Genomic DNA, 19,609 nt, shown 5'->3' with positions numbered 1-19,609 from the left:
CTGATTAAGTTAATAACAATGTACCTACCTATATAGTTTAAGTTTAAAAAATTTGGCTCTCAAATGAAATTTCAATCGTTGTACTGTTGATATTTGGCTCTGTTGACTAATGAGTTTGCCAACCACTGTTTTAGATAATTGAATATAGTACATTATAATTTTCAAAGGTTATACAAAATTTCATCTGGTTCTTCATTTTGTAAATAAGGAAACAGGCTTGGCACATTTAGCCATTTGTCCAAGTCACAGCTAATAAGTGGTAAAGGCTAAACTTCAACTCTGATTGATATTTTGGTTATAGATTTTTTATGTTTTCTCTAATTATCTCTTTGAATCCTTTAATTTGTGGACAATATAAAAAGCATCTTTATCAGATTTGTAGATGAGATGAAGCTGAGGGTGATGAGATAATACTTTGGTTCACCCAAAATGAATGTTGGGAAGATATTGACTGCCTCTGTTGTCAGGAGTGCAGTGCCAAATGTCAGGAGTTTAAAACGGGATTATTAAATTTTAGTGTGAAGCTAAATTAGATGACCTCTAAGATTTTTTTAAATTTTAAATTCTAATATTCTCTCTTAGGAGAAACATAAGAAAGTGTCTTCAAGTTTACTTGCCCATAGAACCCATTTAAACCAGTTGGCTGACAATCATGATATTGAGCATTTGGGTTAAAGGAGGAAACCAAAAAAAGTGGTTTCATAGATAAATGATTTGGCTCAATAAACGATCATATTTTTATTTATGCACATTATTTTTCTCTCCTTGCAGAACAAAAGAGCAAAATATGTGTTAAAACTTTAAAAGATCAATAACATAAGATCAGTAATAATCCAAAGGAAACCACATAATTCAACTTAGTTGATAAATGCTGCAGGTATACATTGAAGGTCATAAAATAACCCATGCAGCTTTCTGGCATTCCTTGGATACAGCATTTGTTACTAAAGGCAGTTCTTCATGTGATAAGAACTATACCACTAGTTCTTATATATATTTGGGGGAAATTTTTAGAAAACAACTTTTCTTAGCTATCTTTTAAAAGCATCTTGAAGCTCTACTGGTGTGGCTCAGTGGTTGAGTACCAACCAACCTATGAACCAGGAGATCACAGTTCGATTCCTGGTCAGGGCACATGCCCGGGTTGCTGGCTTGATCCCCCGTAGGGGGCATGCAGGAGGCAGCCAATCAGTGATTCTCTCTCATCATTGATGTTCTCTCCCTTTCCCTTCCTCTCTGAAATAAATAAAAATATATTTTTTTAAAAACCAAAACAACAACATAAAAGCATCTTGAAGCACTGGTGTTTTAGTACATAGTTTGGGAAATAATGTTCTTAAAACATGCTAGGTGTTAACTTTTTTTGAGTATCGGGAAATTTGTGTATGGCTACCTAAAGTCTTTGGGTACTGGCACTGAGTATGTATACTCTTAACTTTATACCTATTATAACCTTGAAATAAGTTTTTAAACTTGTTTTATTAACATATAACAGCTTTATATTTTTACTTTATTGCTATAAGATTTCTTATTTTCTTGTTGCTGCTTTTATTTGTATTTGTGAAAGCCAACCTCTATATGCTATCCCATTTCCAGTATAGTAAATGAAGACAAAAACATTAGAAGTGTGCTTTCTTCCAAGGTATATACTGTTTAAATATATAATGGAGTCTTGAGGAATTGAATATTTTTATTCCCAAGCTATAGTAAATCAGAGAGGAGGTGACCAGCATGGTATTTTTAACTATAAGGAGACAAACATCAAGGAGGTTCTTTAAAATCAGGACATACCACAACCATTAGGAACTGAGAAAAACTGTAATGATAACTGCTTAATTTTATTTCCAACTACAGAAGTTAATGCTTTATTTGTATCTCACAGCAAAAGTTCAAACAGACCCTCCCTCAGTTCCAATATGTGACCTGTATCCTAACGGTGTATTTCCCAAAGGACAAGAATGCGAGTACCCACCCACACAAGATGGGTAAGGATCATAAAATAACTTTCCAGTTTGACTTTTGAAAGTTGTAGTTTAGCAATAAAGCAGATTTAATTTTTCTCCACTACCTTAATAAAAGCTTGTGAATTTGTTGCAGAGAAAATACAGTAGAAGCCCTCTTATCCAAAATGATTGAGACCAGCAGTTTAGTTAATCAAAAAAGTATGTTAAAAATGGGATTACAAAAAGTAAAAATCCTATATAATAAAAGGCTAAATGCAAATTGTCCCCTTGGGAGTTTCACCAGGAGACCAGGAGTTCGATTGCTCGCTATGACATGCGCTGACCACCGGGGGGTGGCACGGAACATGGCAGGTGACCAGTGGTGGCGGCAGGGTGCTGAGTGGGTGAGGGAAGGAACAGGCGGGGAGGTCAGGAGGCAGGGAACCTGATCGTCCCTGATTGCTGGCCAGGCCTAGAGACCCTACCTGTGCACTGGGCCTCTCGTCTTTATTGATAAAAGTTAACTTAAATATTTGGTTTTCATCATTTTTAGGATAAATTTGCATTGGACTCCACTTTCTCCCCCATAAGTCATATCCACAATGCATTGCCTATGAGTCTATTTTATTTTGAATTTCTATGAATAACTAAGTAATCTGAGAGCTGATGCCTGTCTATATCTTTACATTTTTTTCCTGAAACCATTTATAATTCTTTACTTAATTTGACAGAAGTATTTTTTGATGACTTGCCTTTATTGAGATTGTTCTGAGTAGTCAATTTAGTTTTCATAGAAACAATTTTTTAAATGAAATATATATAATTAAATAACATAATTATAGTAGTAACCGCAGGTGACTTAAATAAGTTTTAGGAACAAATCACCTAAATTCTTGGAAGTATTCTGAAAGGATATGTGTTTCCACTGGTTAGCAGACACATAATGGCATTATGCAGACTGGTTAACACGTTGCGTACCGCATAGAAATCTCGGGACTGCACGTTTTTGGGCAAACTGGACGTTATTTAAATCATCATAATGCACTTTAGGTGTTTTTCAATAATTATAACATTTTTATTTACAAAAACAATTAAACAATTAAAGTTCCAAGTACTTTTTTAACGTATGGTACTGCGTAAAACATTTTCCTCTATGAAGAGGGACCAAACAAAATTTACATAAGTATCTAGATTCGCTCCTTTTTCCATGGGCGTGAAAAACGAGAACACTCGTGAGCGGTCCTTAACAGATGGCGCGCGAAACACGAGAAAACTGAGCGGTACGAAATGTGTTAAGAATATGGAAGCTAGGGCTAAACTATCTGCATTTGAATCCTAGCTCTAACACTTATTAGCTTTTTGACTTGGGCAAGTAATTTATCATGTCTATAATTTTATTTCCTCATCTGTAAAAAAAAAAAAAAAAAGGGGGGCACTTCATAAGGTTGTTGTGAGGAATAATAACATATGCAAAGCACTTAGCAGAGTAACAGACACATAGTAAGCATTAAGTAAGTGTTAGCTGCTATTCAGAATAGGAACTTGTCATCTGCTGATATTCAGAATACAATGGGAATTAGTCACTATGTTTACTGAGGGAGTCAAGAGCATTGGCTAATTGAGTGGTTGCAATAGTTGGCTAAGAAAGCTTCTACTGTAGCATTGTTTTTTGTTGTTTTGTTTCTCTCTTAGAGTGGAAGGGAACAGGGAGGGGCAGAGAGAGAAAAAGAGAAATATTGATGTGAGAGACTCACGGATTTGTTGCCTCCCACAGGCGCCCTGAGGGCGGGGATCAAGCCTGCAATCCAGGTACTTGCCCTTGACCTCGAATCAAACCCAAGACCTTCCTGTGCACAGGCCAATGCTCTAACCACAGAACCAGGGCAGGTTTTTGTTTGTTTGTTTTTGTTAATTAGAAAAGAGCGTGATGTTATATTTTTACTGCCTTCCTTGTTCCCAGTACTCATAGGGAATTAGCCTGTAAAGTTGGGGAATTTTATGGTATAGGCATCTTTTCTTTAAATTGAATTCATCAGTCAATATCCTATCTTGATGCATCTATTTAAAAAATGTACAGACACATAATTTTATATTAATTACATAAAATTTCATGGTACATAGGATGTGATCACATTTATCTTTAAATAAAAATTTTTAATTTTTTTTTTTTGCTTGTTCCCTCTTCCTTCCCTTCCTTCCAGACCCATGTAAGCATCTAGCAGGTAGCCTTCCATATTTTTCTATGCTCATATATGTGTTAACTATGTCTGTTTCTATAAGGAGAGTGTTTTGGTCATTGCTTGTTTACAAAAATGAAATCAGGCATACTTTTCCTCCGCCTTACTTTCCTCATTCAGTACTACCCTTTAAAGTTCCTCTATGCCCTGACCGGTTTGGCTCAGTGGATAGAGCGTCGGCCTGCGGACTGAGGGGGCCCAGGTTCGAATCCAGTCAAGGGCATGTACCTTGGTTGCGGGCACATCCCCAGTAGGGGGTGTGCAGGAGCAGCTGATCAATGTTTCTCTCTCATCGATGTTTCTAGCTCTCTATCCCTCTCCCTTCCTCTCTGTAAAAAATCAATAAAATATATTTTTTTAAAATAAAAAAATAAAGTTCCTCTAAGTCAGAATAGCTCTGTAATTCTTTTGAATGGCTTCATAATATTCTATGATGTGAACATATCATTCTTTATTTCACCATTTTCTAATTGGTGAGCATTTACTTTGTCTCCAGTATTTTTTTGCTATTATAAACCATCCTATATAATAAAAGGGTAAGATGCAAATTAACCCTAATGGCTGAATGACCCAGAATGACCAGTCACTATGACACACACTGACCACCAGGGGGCAGACACTCAATGCAGGAACTGACCCCTGGTGATCGGTGTGCTTTCAGAGGGGGAGCTCCACACAACCACAAGCCGGGCTGATGGCTGCGAGCGCAGCAGCAGTGGTGGTAGCCTCTCCCGCCTCTTCGGCAGTGCTAAGGATGTCTGACTGCTGAGTGGGCCTAAGCTGTCAGTCAGACATCTCCTAAGGGCTCCCGGACTGCCAGAGATCCCCTGGGGAGCGGGCCTAAGCCGACAGGTGGACCATCCCCCAAGGGGTCCCGGACTGCGGGAGGGCTGAGGAACCTCCCCTCCCCCCCAGATGCATGAATTTTTTATGCACCGGGCCTCTAGTTCTGTATTAAACATCTTATTTATGTATTATTGTTAAACAAAGGATAATTTCGGGAGCATTTTGCATTCAGTTATAGTTTGATCCAGGAACTCCAATCATGTTCCCAGATCTCTCTTCTTCTCTCTCTCACCTCCAGTTATGCCTCTGCTGGCTTTTTCATACATGGGCCATTGAAAATTCCAGGCCTATACTTTACCAATTAATCAACTTTATAAAAACAAACAAAACGTTTCCCCTAATAATTCTACAAAATGGCCCCAGGTGATTGAGAGTTCTTGCTTGGGTCATATGTCTACTCTTGATCCAAGCACATGGCCAAGAGAATGAAAAGTCCTGCCTGATAAACACGATCAATCTTGGCGCCAAGCACAGGGTAAGCTTCATCTCGTCAATGCAGCATCTGATCAATGCAGCTGGAGTAAGAACAGTGATTCTCCAAAGAAAATTATCATGAAAAGGAGGAAGAGATGTTCAACAGGTAGAAAACAACATGAACCCGCCCTGGTCCTGGAGCTGAAACTTGAAGATGAGCAGGAGTTAACCAAGTCGGAGCGTTGATGAGAGCCATCCCAGGCAAAGATAGCAGATATGTAAAGACAGAGCTATCCAAAAACATGGTACCTTCAGGTACATTTTAACGTTGTCTTAGCATGATGGGCCCATGTGGGCCGATGGCATGATAAAAGACCAGAAACACTGATTCTACTCAGAGTGAGCTGTGAAGTCCTTTAAAGTTGCAGCAATCTTTTGGGAAAGACCAAGTATGCCAGAAACACGCATGCCTTCAAATTTCAGAAATATTTGGGAAAGATTTTGCATAGCCCTCTTCTGAGGAATTATGACCCAGAGCTCCACATGCTTGGAACCTGGTTGTGATAGCCAAGTGGACACGAGATGGGTTCTTTTTTTAAAAAAATATATTTTATTGATTTTTTTACAGAGAGGAAGGGAGAGGGATAGAGAGCCAGAAACATCGATGAGAGAGAAACATCGATCAGCTGCCTCCTGCACACTCCCCACTGGGTATGTGCCTGCAACCAAGGTACATGCCCCTGACTGGAATTGAACCTGGGACCCTTGACTCCGCAGGCCAATGCTCTATCCACTGAGCCAAACCGGTTAGGGCTGTGGGTTTTTTGTTTTTTGGGTTTTTTTTTTTTTATTTTTTAGAGAGAGGAAGGGGGAGAGAAACATCAATTTGTTGTTCCATTTTATTTATGCATTCATTGGTTGATTTTTGTACGTGTTCTGACTGGAGATTGAACCCACAACCTTGGTGTATCAAGACTATGCTCTAACCAACCAACTGAGCTACTCAGCCAGGGCTGGAATTACATGTTTTTGATCTGTGGTTTGGAATCTGTAAATGCAGAAGACTGAATTAAGCAATACATGGTTATTTTACTTCTCGGTGGTCAGGCCCCCCAGACCCCATGTTGTTCAAGGCTCAACTATATATTCTCATATATAATGGAACCAGTTTCTGTATTATTTATTCTCTTCCTTTGATCTGTTTGTCTATTCCTGTGTTAATACTATTTTTATTTCCTAAACTGTATACTATTTTGATAATTTGATAAAGCAGTCTTGTCTTCTCTGCCACACACCCAAACACAGTTCCTTTTCATACTTTTCTTAGCTATTTTGTCATATAATCTTAACACACACACCCAAGAGAAATGTCCTTGTTAGAATTCTCATCAGAATTGCATTACATTTATGTATTTGTTTTTAGAAAATTGGCAGTTATGTCACATTGTCTTTATCTAGTGTCATGGAATATTTTCCCACTTATTCTGATTTTTTTTTTTTTTTTTTCTGGTAGGTTCTGTCCCATTCTTGTTAAATTTATTATATATTTTTTAAACATGGAACACTTCACGAATTTGTATGTCATCCTTGCTCTGGGGTTATGTATTTTTCCAACTTGAGTATATGTGCTGCCAAAGCAAGCACATTAAATTTATTCTTGACTGTTTTCTGGTATTGTTACTGATGTGAACAAGGAGTTTTTATTTCTACTTCCATTTCTAGATGTTTATTGCTAAAGTGGAGGAAAGCCATTGGTTTCTTATAGTTGTAACAGATTGTTAATATTTTATATCACTGTGAATTGGTGGAATATTTGAAGTAATGTTAAGAAAAGCAAATTTTGGCCCTAGCCAGTTAAGAGCATTGGCCCTCGGACTTAGGGTCTTGGGTTTGTTTCCGGTCTAGGGCACGTACTTCGGTTGCAGGCTCGATTCCTAGGGCACATGCGGGAGGCACCCAATCCATGTGTGTCTCTCACATCAGTATTTCTCTCTCTGTCTCTTCCACTCTCTAAAATCCAATGGAAAAAATATCCTTAGGTGAAGATTAATATCTCTTGGGGTGATACTTTTCTTAAATATTGAAAGCAATGCTATATGCTGTCCTAGAGAAATACAAAAGAAATTAAGGTATTGTTATGTTTGCTTTTTGATAACTCTCAATATTTGTTGACATTCATAAAATCAGTTTTGACTATTTGCAAATAGGTCAGAATAAATATTCTTATAGATTTGGTAAAATATTAAATAGATTTTTATATCTTGCCTCATTGTTTTTAAATAAACTAATTGTAAATTGCTTGAATTATCACAAAGAACTCAATTGTAACTACCACCCATGTTGAGTACATTGCTTTATTTTAAAATAATTTAATACTTCACAGGAATAATTCCATACTGTGAGAATATTACAAAGAACTCCTGCATACTTTTCACTTAGATTCTTAACATTTTGCAACTTTTATTGTTCTGTCAATGAAATATGACAATTATACATACTCTATATAATATAAAATAACATTCCATTTTTTCCTTGGAAGATAAAAGGCAAATGGAGAAAATGTTTCATTGGTGAATTTGTATGCATACTATTTTTCTGATTGATTTGAGAGTAGATATCACTTAGATAAGGTATTATCTAGTTTTTTTGGTTTATCAGTACTTTTTTTCTTCTCGTAATTACTAATTTGTGGGAAACTAATTTGTGAATATGAAAATATCTCATTCCTTATGTTGTCCTCCCATGTAGCATCCATTGATGATCTTTGTCTGAATCCATTTTTATTTTTTATTGATTTCAGAGAGGAAGGAAGAGGGAGAGAGAGAGAGAAAAGAGAAACATCAGTGATGTGATAGAATCATTGATCGGCTGCCTCCTGCGTGCCCCCTACTGGGGATCAAACTTACAACCTGGGCCATGTGCCCTTGAACCTGGGACCCTTCAGTCTGCAGACCGATGCTCTATCCATGGAGCCAAACCAGCTAGGGCTGAATCCATTTTTATTACACTGGTTGTTGCCCTTTTAAAAAATACAACATTCTATGTTTATTTCCAGTGTTATTAAAAGTTTTTTAAACCAATTTTTTAATGGCTGTAATGCTATTCTATTCTGTATCTGGCTTAACTTTATTAGTTATTTCCCTATTTTTGAATATTTATATTGACTTCAATATTTTATTAGGAAAATTTCTGTGATGAACATTGTAGTATGTTAATTGGAACTGGTTTTTCTCTTATTCTGGATATCTAGAAGTAGAATGAAGTATTATTTTGAAATTCTTTATCTATTTCTAAATTTAGTAGACAATTTTGGGGGGGAAATGTTAATTTTACAAGCCATACATACCCACTATAGAATAGTTAGTAAATACAGATTAGCAAAAAGAAGAAAATAGAAGTCTCCTTAATTCTGCCAGTGAATTACTAGTAAAATCACTGTTAACTTGTTAATATTTCTTCCTCTAAAGGCTCTCATATAAATACCTAGAACTCTTTTTCAAGGTAGACTTATATCACAATATCATTCCTTTTAAAATTTGTTTTCATGTTAGTAAAGAAACCAACAGTATTTCTAATGGCTGAATAATTTTGCACATCTGTGTGCATATCATAATTTGTCCAGTTTTCTCTTATTGGACTTACACTTTATTTCTAGTTGCTTACTATTTTTTTTTCTTTTATTCTAGTTGCTTACTATTATAAATGATGGAATAAATATCTTTGTTGGAATAAATATCTTTGTTGATTTCAACTTTTATAGTGAATTCCATAAGAACTCTATACCCAGATTGAAAAGTGCTTATTAACATTTTGCCCTGTGTGTGTGTATGTATGTGGTTTTTTGTTGTTGATCTTTTTCTTTTGGCTGGGCCATTTAAAAAGAAGTCTTATTTTGAGTCCTTACTTCTAGAAACTTCAAGTCTCTCCCTAGAATTAGAAATTCTCTAAATTATTACAGCCAAGTATATTAACAGTAACTTCCCAGTATCATGTAAATAATTACCTAATGTTCATATTTAGAATATTTTTCCTGTTGTCCCTGGAACATCTTTTTAGTTATTTTTCCTCCTAAACCAGGATCCAATCAAGGTTCATACATTGCATATGATTAGAATCCCTACCTTCATCTCTTCAATTGAACTGGCTTTTTTAAGAGATCAGGTAATTTAAAAAATCTCTTGTTCTGGGATTTCTCCCATTGTTTCCTTGTGGTGTCATTAAACTTTTTTCTGTTTTTGTATTTTCTATAAACCGGAATTAGTTGGAAAGGCTTACATTAGCATTATACTAAATATATTTGACAGGGATATATTATAAGTGACATTAAAGTACTTCATATTATACCATAGTCTGTTGCATCAGATGTAATTTCAGATTGTTCATTAGTTTATCTGTATTTACTCACTTGGGTAATATGAAGACCATCATCCCTGTTTCTTTTTTTAAAGATACTTTTTTCTTTTTGCAGTTAACATGTAATCTATGGGGTAGTTTGGAACCATTGGAATATCCTTGTCTTTAACAACCTTTCACTTAGCTATTTTAGTATTCATTGATGATCCTTTATCAGTAATTTATTCACTGTATTGCAGTGAATTTCTAATTCTGTCGTTTCTTTCTTTTTTTTTTTTTTATTCTCACCCTAGAGCATGTTTATTGATTTTAGAGGGGCGGGGAGAAACATCTATGTGAGAATGAAACATTGATTAACTGCCTCTTGCACGCCCCCTACTGGGGATCAAGCCTGCAACCCTTCAGTGTGTGGGACTGACCCAACCAGCTGAGCCACACAAGCGAGAGCAGCAGTTAAACATTATTTACAAAACAGGTGCCGGGCTGGATTTACCTGCAGACCACATAGTTTGCCAGCTACTAACTTAAGGCCATAGGAATAATTTGAAAGCATCACTTTCATACTAAGTATAATTTATATACCTCCGTGATCACTGAGTTTGTGAACTATACAGTATTTTTTAAATTATTTTATTTTAGAGAGTGGGAGAGGGGAGAAACATCAATTTGTTGTTCCACCTATTTATGCATTCATTGATGGTTTCTTGTATGTGGCCTGACCAGAAATCGAACTCAAAACCTTAGCATATAGTAGGGACAGTGCTCTAACCAACTGAGCTATCTGGCTAGGCCTTATATATTCAGTATTTCTTAAGAATGTGTGAAAGGATAACAACTTTTTCAAAGATTTTCATTTGAAAACAGTTTTCAAAATGTACTGCTTAAAGGCAATCAGTGGATCTCCTCATTCCCAGATACTGAAAAAAAAATCTGTTACTCCTAGCACTTTTAAAATGTGAGCCATATCCTTCAAGGAAGATTACCATATATATATATATATATATACACACACACACACACACACACACACAATTAGAAAACTCCTGGAAAAGCTTTTTTTTTATCAAGTCTTTGTATTAGTACTTGCCCTATTGGTGACGTTAAATGCTAAATTTTGGTGTGCTCTTTTGAATCCTCTTATTATATATATTACCTCGAGTGGAATGATGACTTTTTCTCCTACCTGCTTGGTATCTAGGACTCTTCTGACTTTTCTGGTTCTCTCGTTTTGTGTTATTTTCTGTGGCATGGTATTAGTCCTCTGGCTATGAATGCAATCTCACTTGATTTTTTTTTTTTTAAGATTCTTGGAAAGTATTTATTATGATTTGGCTTGATTACAAGTGTTTGACTACTTGTATTCAGAAGTTATGCTGACATTTAGTGAAAGAAATTAAATATGTAATGTTTTTATCTAAAATGTCTTATATTAGTATATTTTTATCTCAGCTTTTATGTTTATTGTGCTGTTTCTTAAATTACTAATACTATGCTATGTGTACTATAAAGGCGAACAGCTGCTTGGAGAACTACAAGTGAAGAAAAGAAAGCATTAGATCAAGCTAGTGAAGAGATTTGGAATGATTTTCGAGAAGCTGCAGAAGCACATCGACAAGTTAGAAAATACGTTATGAGCTGGATTAAGCCTGGGATGACAATGATAGAAATCTGGTAAAAGGAATATGATTTTGTAAGAACATGAGAAAAATAATTATTTTTTAGAGTTGACTTTTCAGTTGTAATGTTTGGCTTTCATTACTACTTTAAATGAAGGTTCTAGAAACATCTTCTAAATTCTTGTAATGTTGATGTAACGAGGAAACCATTAGAGGCATTTGTACTTCACCCATCCTATTTTGTATTCACGTACACTCATGTGCAAATGCACCCATTATTCTTATTTTTTGTCCTAAACTCTATTGGTTTGCTATCTAGCAGTTCATATTAAATTAAAATTCTTGGACACAAAACATTTATAATGTAATGAAGAAACCAATAAAAGTAATTATTTCTTCAGTTTCCTGTTGAGAAATAATTAGCTGTAAGAGGCAACCTAATTCTCTGATTCATATTTCAAAATATGCAACATTGAGCAAATAAAGTGTAATCAGCATTTAAATTAGTCTACGTCAAGAATGTTACCTACTAGGAAACTTAAGTCCTCTCATTTCATTTCTCCAGATTTCTAGTGGAATTAAATTTTTTATCTTTTAGAGGTGCGCTACTATTTTCATAGCTTCAGGGAACTGTTATTCACATTCAGAAAGTGCTCAGATTATTTCCAGGAAGTAATTTAAGAGAGTTTTATTTAACTTTCTGAACATGATGAACTGCAAGGTTTATAAGGTTATACCTTATATAAAATGTCAAAGTAAACAAATTTTGTTTTTATTTTTTAGCGAAAAATTGGAAGATTGTTCACGAAAGCTAATAAAAGAGAATGGATTAAACGCAGGCCTGGCGTTTCCTACTGGGTGTTCTCTCAATAACTGTGCTGCCCATTATACTCCCAATGCTGGTGACACAACAGTATTACAGTATGATGATATCTGTAAGATAGACTTTGGAACACATATAAGTGGTGAGTTCTTAGAAATAATTTCACCCCACTCCCTAAAAGGACTAGTCTTATCTGTGTTGGATGGGGTGGGGCTATAGGTACTGAACTCCCAAATTTTCTTCTTGATGCCTCACTTTTTAATAGAGCTGTGTTGAGGTAGATTTTGAAATTGGCTTTAAAGCCTCCTACTAAATGGAGTATAATAAAAGCCGTCAGGTAATTGAAGTTTACCCTTTGTATCAAGGCATGAAAAATATTATCCTACATTTCTTCAGTTATTATTTCAGACATTTATTCATATAACATCAAATGTTTACTTAGAACCTTTAAGTTTACCAACGTTTATAATTGTTAGCTTTTCTGCAAGTATTGTTTTATCTCACTTTAACAGGTGAAAAGTAAAGCTTAAATTAAGTACTTACCTAAGCTTTTATTAAATTAAAGAAGCTGGAATGATGGTTAGCATCCTGGGGACCTACACATATTCTCTGCCTGGATTTCTGTTTCTTAGTTCCCTAGGCTTTTCTAGCTTTGATTGATTTCTGTTTATATTTTTGCATAACTGCTTCAGTGATACTGAATTAGTGCTATCTTGAAGTAATATGTACTACCACTGGAATTATCTTTTCATCCTGAATCCTTCATATAACTTAATTTTACTTTTTCCCCCTTTGGTTATGAATGTGTACTTAGAGTGCTGCTTTCATTTGAGCCCATCATTTTATTTTCCTGTTAATTAGCAAGGATAAGCAATAGAGTAGATGCTATAAGATAGATAAATCAACTAGCTGATAAGTAAATTTAAATGGGAATTTTTTTCTTTCAGGTAGGATTATTGACTGTGCTTTTACTGTCACTTTTAATCCCAAATATGATACATTATTAAAAGCTGTAAAAGATGCCACTAACACTGGAATAAAGGTATGTGAACTGTAATCACTATTTCATTCAACATATTTTGAGCACATTATAAGCTGTTGAAGGTGTTTGAGTTATGTAAGACTACTCCACTGCCCTTAGGGTTTTAAGTGGATAATTATATAATGTACCAAAGGTTTTTATAGAGAAAGTTACAATGTACAAAGCAGTTTTGAAGTTAAGCTAATGTAAAATTCTGCACTTTGAATAACACTATACATTATTTGGTCTTTAGTGTGCTGGAATTGATGTTCGTCTATGTGATGTTGGTGAGGCCATTCAAGAAGTTATGGAATCCTATGAGGTCGAAATAGATGGGAAGACATATCAAGGTGTGTTCTTTAAAAATGTATCTTACTTAAAATGGTGTGAGCTTTGCAAAATTAATTTTAAAAAAGAGTGTTGAGTGCTTTCTTTGGGTCAGCTGCTACATCTTTATCGCTTGAGAATATAGAGGGAAAATGGGGAAATGACCTGCTTATGGTAGGAGGAGTATGTGGTTGTTAGCTGGGAATTGTTGCCAGGCTCCTCTGGTAGCTGATAAGAAGACACTTGGGGATTTATCCCAGGGTGGCCAAAATGCAGACTAGGTTTTCTGTGACTAGTCAGATCACAATTGCCTCAGTGAGTACTGAATTAGTGCTGTCTTGAAGTAATATATGCTATCCCTGGAATTATCTTTTGCATAACTCAGAGAAGTTAAATACAAAATTGAGAGGCCGGTTTATTCCTTGTGTGTCCTTTAATCTTTGTTGTTGTTTTTAATTCTCACCCAAGTATATTTTTTCCATTGATTTTTAGAGAGAGTGGAAGGGAGGAGGGGGAGGGAAAGAGAAAGGGAGAAAAGTTGGTTGCCTCCTTCACACACCCCAACAGGGGTTGGGGGACTGAACCTGCAACCCTGGTACGTGCCTTTGACTGGGAATCAAACCCTCAAACTTTCAGAGTATGGGCTGACTCTACCCACTGAGCAATGCGGGCCAGGGCATGTCTTTTAATCTTTATTTCTTCTGCCTGCTTCTCTTTCCTAGCCACTGCCTTAGGTACACAGTCCCAGAGTCACCTGTGCTCTTCCTCAGTCCAGCCTTCTTGGACTCCCAACATCTATATGACCACTCTTCAGCCACCATCATCATAGCTTTCTGTTCCAGCTGTCCTAATAACGTTCTTACAGAATTCCTACATTTCCTTTAACCATATCCTATCTCCTTTATAGTCCTTTGAGTGGCATATGTCATGCTTCCTTACCCTTCAGTAAATTCATATAATGCAGCATTCTTTGCATTACCCTGTTGATAATAATACTATGTTTTTAGCAAGTGCAAAAGTAGTTCTTCCTCTGAGACCAACCAAAAATACATTTAAGTAAAAACAGATTTTTCTTAAAAAAATTTCTTTAAAACAAAAAATGCATTTAAATAAAAATAACCAAGTTACACAGAAGAAGCAAGGCACAGGGATGTCCATTTCATATTATACAGGTTTTTGACAGCCACAGGCTAATTCTGGGACCAATAGCTATTAAGGTAACTTTCTAGATAAAGGCTACTCACACTTGGATGGGAGGTGGTATAAGAATGAAGAAAACATGCTTTGGGGTCAGGCAGGTCTATCTTTGAGCTTAGATAATCCTATAACCTTTTAAGAACCCAAGTTTATTTGTTTTTTAGTGTAATAGGATTAATGGTATGATTTGTTTGTTTATTTAGAAACTAGAGGCCCAGTGCACAAATTTGTGCACTAGTGGGGTTCCTCGGCCTGGCCTGCAGGATTGGGCCAAAACCAGCTCTCCAACATCCCCGGATTGTGAGAGGGTGCAGGCCAGGCCAAGGAACCCCACAGGTGCACAATCGGGGCTGGGGAGGGACCTCGGGAAGGCTCCAGGGCATGTCAGGCCCATCTTGCCCAGTCCCGGTCAGCTGGACTCCAGCTGCAATCTAACCTACTGGTCAGAGTGTCTGCCCCCTGGTGGTCAGTGCATGTCATAGTGAGCATTTGAGCGGCCTTAGCATATCATTAGCATATTACGCTTTGATTGGTTGAACAGATGACCGGACACTTAGCATATTAGGTTTTTATTATATAGGATATAAATTTTATGATAGTGTTTGAAATTTATTAGTATTTAACAAATATTTTTATTTTCCACCCCAGTTTTGGGATTGGTGCCATAACAAATAATGTACATTCAAGTCCCTCTCAAAACTTTCTTTTCTATCTTCTTCCAATTCTGTTTGATCTTGCTTTCAAGGTCTGTATTAGGTGACAATTTGACTTTCAGCCACTGCAGTATTGTAATCTTTAATACCTGTCTCCTTACCTTTTCCACTAAGCTAGTACAACATTTTTGGCTGGCATTTTTACTAGTTAGAGCAGAAAGGGTATGGACAAATCATGAAATTGGGAGTTGAAGAACTAGGCTATAGGCTAAACTTTCAGAAGCAATTCCCAAAAACCATAATTCAGAGCTGGGCCATCAAGGGAGGTAATTTTACTTATTTACTTTGAGCAGGAAGGTAATAGAATTAGAAAGTTACCTTTACAGCTGTTGGTTCCAGAATTAGCCTGACACTGTCAAACCCTGATAAAATAAAAATGGATACCTCTGTGCCCTCTTTCTTCTGTGTAAGTTTGTTATATGTTAGGTTGGTTTTTTGTTTAAATGTATTTTTGTTTAAAAGTCTTTTTTTTTGCCATTGCCACACCTGCCCTTTATTGGACTCAGCTAGCAGGCTGGTGCGGGCTCTTCACACTCCTCAGACAGCACCCATATAGGTTTAGGGCGGTGCCATCATTCTGTGAAGGCCCAGAGCCCGCCCAAGTCTTGGAGGCCAAGTTGAATCACCAACCAGAAGGTTGGAAGAGAAAAAGGCAACAGGCAGACAGGAAAGGCAAGACTCTTCGATGATGGAGACTGATCTCAAGGGAAAGCTTAGGTCCAGCAGTGTCTCCCAAGGACACTCTGAATCCTAAGGAGAGATACTCGGGCTGGATGGAGTAGATCTGTGTGCTTAGCAGCCAGTGTCTATATGGCAACTTTGAGGAGACGCTTGGTATCAGGCTCAGTGTTGAAGGAGGGGAAAGTGCAGCTGTAGTGTCAGAAGGGCTCCCCCATTCAGCCCGGTAAGGAACTTCTTAAGATTCCAGGCCATATCTGAGTGGCACACTGGACTCCAAATGATGAACTTGGGATTGGTCATGAGAGAAAATGGGTCATCCTAAGGGTCGGGGATCTTGTTCTTCAGGTAGGTGAAGACAGGATGCTTGTTCTGACCATTCACCTCACACTTTTGGGCAAGGGTAAAGGTGGGCTGGAATCCACCCCCAAGGGAAAACATACTTGAGATTGTTTAGAATCTCATTCTGACAGTTCTCCTGATGTCCAAATTGGTTGCAAGGGAAGCCAAGAACCACCAGGTGCCTGGGAAAGTAGCATTGCAGCTCGTTGAGCTGGCTCAGAGCGATGGTACATTCTCAATCAGCACTGCCCTGCCTCGGAATGTATTGAAATCTGTCTTCTCCCCAGCCAAGCTGATAATAGTGAGGTTGTAGAACGACTTGGCAATGAAAGCCATGGTGAAAGTGCAGGGTCTAGAAAATCTTTTTTTATTTAAATGTATTTTTTATTGGCCCAATGGGTCAGTTTGACAGGTCTTACAGACATAGTAATACTTGGTGACTTTTAAATACATTTAGCTTATTATTTATATAAAAAGGAATATTTTTTGAAGAGCTGAGAGTTTTATTTTTCTGTACCACCCCCTAAATTTGTAATATACTTGTTATTGTTTCACTGTTACAAATTTGGAAAAAACCTTGCTACCTAATTCTGCCCTAGAAGAAAGGTAGCTCATCCTAAGGATTCTAGCACTGTACAGCTAAATATTTTTAAACATTTTTTATTGTGGACTATAATCAACACTATTTGTATAATATCCTATATAATAAGAGGTCAATATGCAAATCGACTGAACAGTGGAACGACCAGTCGCTATGATGCGCACTGCCCCCTGGTGGTCAGTGCGCTCCCAGGGGCCCTGAGCCAGGCTCATGGCAGTGGTTGCGGGAACCTCTCCTGCCTCCACAGCAGCACTAAGGAGCAGCGAGCCAGGTTGTAAGGAGTGAGCAGGCAGGTAGTAAGGAGTAAGGGATCCCAGATTGCGAGAGGGATGTCCGCCTGCTGGCTTAGGCCCACTCCATGGGGGAATCGGGCCTAAGCCAGCAGGCGGACATCCCCTGAGGGGTCCCGGACTGTGAGAGTTGAGGGAACACACACCCCCCCAGTGCATGAGTGTCATGCACTAGCCCTCTAGTTCTATCTGTATAGGCTAGTGATGGCGAACCTTTTGAGCTTGGCGTGTCAGCATTTTGAAAAACCCTAACTTAACTCTGGTGCCGTGTCACATATAGAAATTTTTTGATATTTGCAACCATAGTAAAACAAAGACTTATATTTTTGATATTTATTTTATATATTTAAATGCCATTTAACAAAGAAAAATCAACCAAAAAAATGAGTTCGCGTGTCACCTCTGACACACGTGTCATAGGTTCGCCATCACTGGTATAGGCCTTCTCAATTACAGTAGCCTTCCTCTAGTAAACCACTATGTTAAGTAGTAAAGTATTTGCATTTGCTTTTCTTTATACCTTTTACTATCTAGTTACGTATCCCTAAACAGGTACGTAATTATGCCTAATTTTGAAAATATTAAATGCACATCTTTATATATAAAAGCCTAAGCAACCATTACAACCGAATGACCGCAAAGACTGGTCCACCAGTTGCTGTGACACTCGCTGACCACCAGGGGGCAGGTGTTCAATGCAGGTGGTCAGTGTGCTCCCACAGCCAACCTCCCGCGCCCCCCCCCGCCGGCCCCCATTGGCCCCTGGTGCTAAACCATTTGTAGAGACCTGATTCTGGGTCAGGTTTCATATGTAGCAAAGCAGCTCCCTCGCTGTGATCTATTGAATGCAACCTCCCGCGCCCCCCCCCGCCGGCCCCCATTGGCCCCTGGTGCTAAACCATTTGTAGAGACCTGATTCTGGGTCAGGGTTTCATATGTAGCAAAGCAGCTCCCTCGCTGTGATCTATTGAATGTCAGCCCTTGACACAAGGGTTTGTCTTGCTACCATTCTCTCCCTTCCCCGGGGCCACCTGCCCGCCCGCCTTGGTGGTGGTGCAGCAGTGAGGGAAGGAGGAAGGGGGGAGTTGGGGAACTGCACAGTGGCAGGGCACCGAGGGCGGCGTCGGCCTCTGGCGTCCGTTCCTTCTGTGACCTGCCCGGCGATGGTTGCCTCCTCTCCCAACCCCGCTGGGGCCTTCAGGCCCGGGCTGGGATGGGGAACCGGGGGTGGATGGTGGCAGACGCAGTACCTTTTCCAGGACAGCTGAGGGCCAGCAGCCAACCTCCTGTGGTCCCTCCCCCCCACTCCCCAGCCAATCTCCTGTGTCCCTCCCCTCCCCAACCCCTCTGTGCACAAATTCGTGCACCGGGCCTCTAGTGTATACATATGCATTCCATTGCACAGTATGTGTATAACTGTGCCTTCCTTTGCTCATTTTTTTTTTTTTAGGTTTTATTCAGTTCAGTGTATCCCTAGTGTTTTGTTTTTATTTTTGAGTAGCATTCCATTGTGTGACTATACCACAGTTTGTTTATTCTATCATTAATCTCAGGACCTTGGGGCTGTTTAAGATTTTCTTTTTTAACATTGGAAATGTTGATAGAGTAATAAAATTTAAGGTTTCATAAATCCTATCATTTTAACACAGAACACTCATTTTTACATTGCCTTTTAGTCCATAACAATATGTAATTTTCATGTTTGTAATTATTGTGTACATGGCATTTTATGACTTTTTATTGATTAACAATACCTCTTTAGATGGACCCCCCTTGTGTCCTCGTCACATAATTTCTTCTTTTTCCACCATCTCTCCTTACTCCCTTCTAGTTTTTAATTAATAACATTGTAATAAACATCTACACTAATAAAAGAGAAACATGGTAATTGGCGTACGACCGCTACCCTTTTCATTGGCTAATCAGTGAGTATATGCAAATTAACTGTCAGCCAAGATGGCAGCCGGCAGCCAGGCACTGAAGCGAGCACGAGGCTTGCTTGCTGCAGACTCCAACGTTCCCCGCCTAACTTGCCAGCCTCTCAGTTGCAACTCTAAGCAACTATATACTATGTTGCAAATAAGAAGCTAAACAAAACCCCAGAAAAGGGCTTCCATTCAGCCGGGCTCGGACCGCAACATTGTATCTATGTTTTCAGCAGCAAGGCCTCAGAGCTAAAGCTGGCCCAGAAAAAAAAAAAAAAGAGAG

The 19,609-nt window shown here is 38.0% G+C and overlaps 1 protein-coding gene, 1 long non-coding RNA gene and 1 pseudogene across 5 annotated transcripts in view; 2 read left to right on the top strand and 1 right to left on the bottom strand.

Moving 5' to 3' along the window:
- Positions 1–19,609, top strand: part of METAP2 (methionyl aminopeptidase 2) — a 35,893-nt gene that overhangs the window by 11,961 nt on the left and 4,323 nt on the right. For all 4 annotated transcript variants that reach the window (XM_005883152.2, XM_005883154.2, XM_014530751.1 and 1 more), the window contains 5 exons: positions 1,883–1,985; positions 11,303–11,464; positions 12,193–12,374; positions 13,180–13,274; positions 13,507–13,603. In XM_005883152.2, the coding sequence (XP_005883214.1) occupies positions 1,883–1,985; positions 11,303–11,464; positions 12,193–12,374; positions 13,180–13,274; positions 13,507–13,603 (639 nt within the window). The remainder of the gene's footprint in view (positions 1–1,882; positions 1,986–11,302; positions 11,465–12,192; positions 12,375–13,179; positions 13,275–13,506; positions 13,604–19,609) is intronic.
- Positions 1,992–9,262, top strand: LOC106724234. Its single transcript, XR_001359974.1, has 3 exons — positions 1,992–2,162; positions 4,145–4,165; positions 9,127–9,262. It is a non-coding gene; the product is annotated as an uncharacterized LOC106724234 (long non-coding RNA).
- On the bottom strand, positions 15,955–17,253 carry LOC102241114 (annotated as a pseudogene).

The sequence above is a fragment of the Myotis brandtii genome, unplaced genomic scaffold, assembly GCF_000412655.1.
Source record: "Myotis brandtii unplaced genomic scaffold, ASM41265v1 scaffold772, whole genome shotgun sequence".
In the NCBI taxonomy this organism is placed as follows: domain Eukaryota; kingdom Metazoa; phylum Chordata; class Mammalia; order Chiroptera; family Vespertilionidae; genus Myotis; species Myotis brandtii.
The sequence above is the reverse complement of the archived record's forward strand: the minus strand, read 5'-3'. Positions and strand labels throughout refer to the sequence as shown.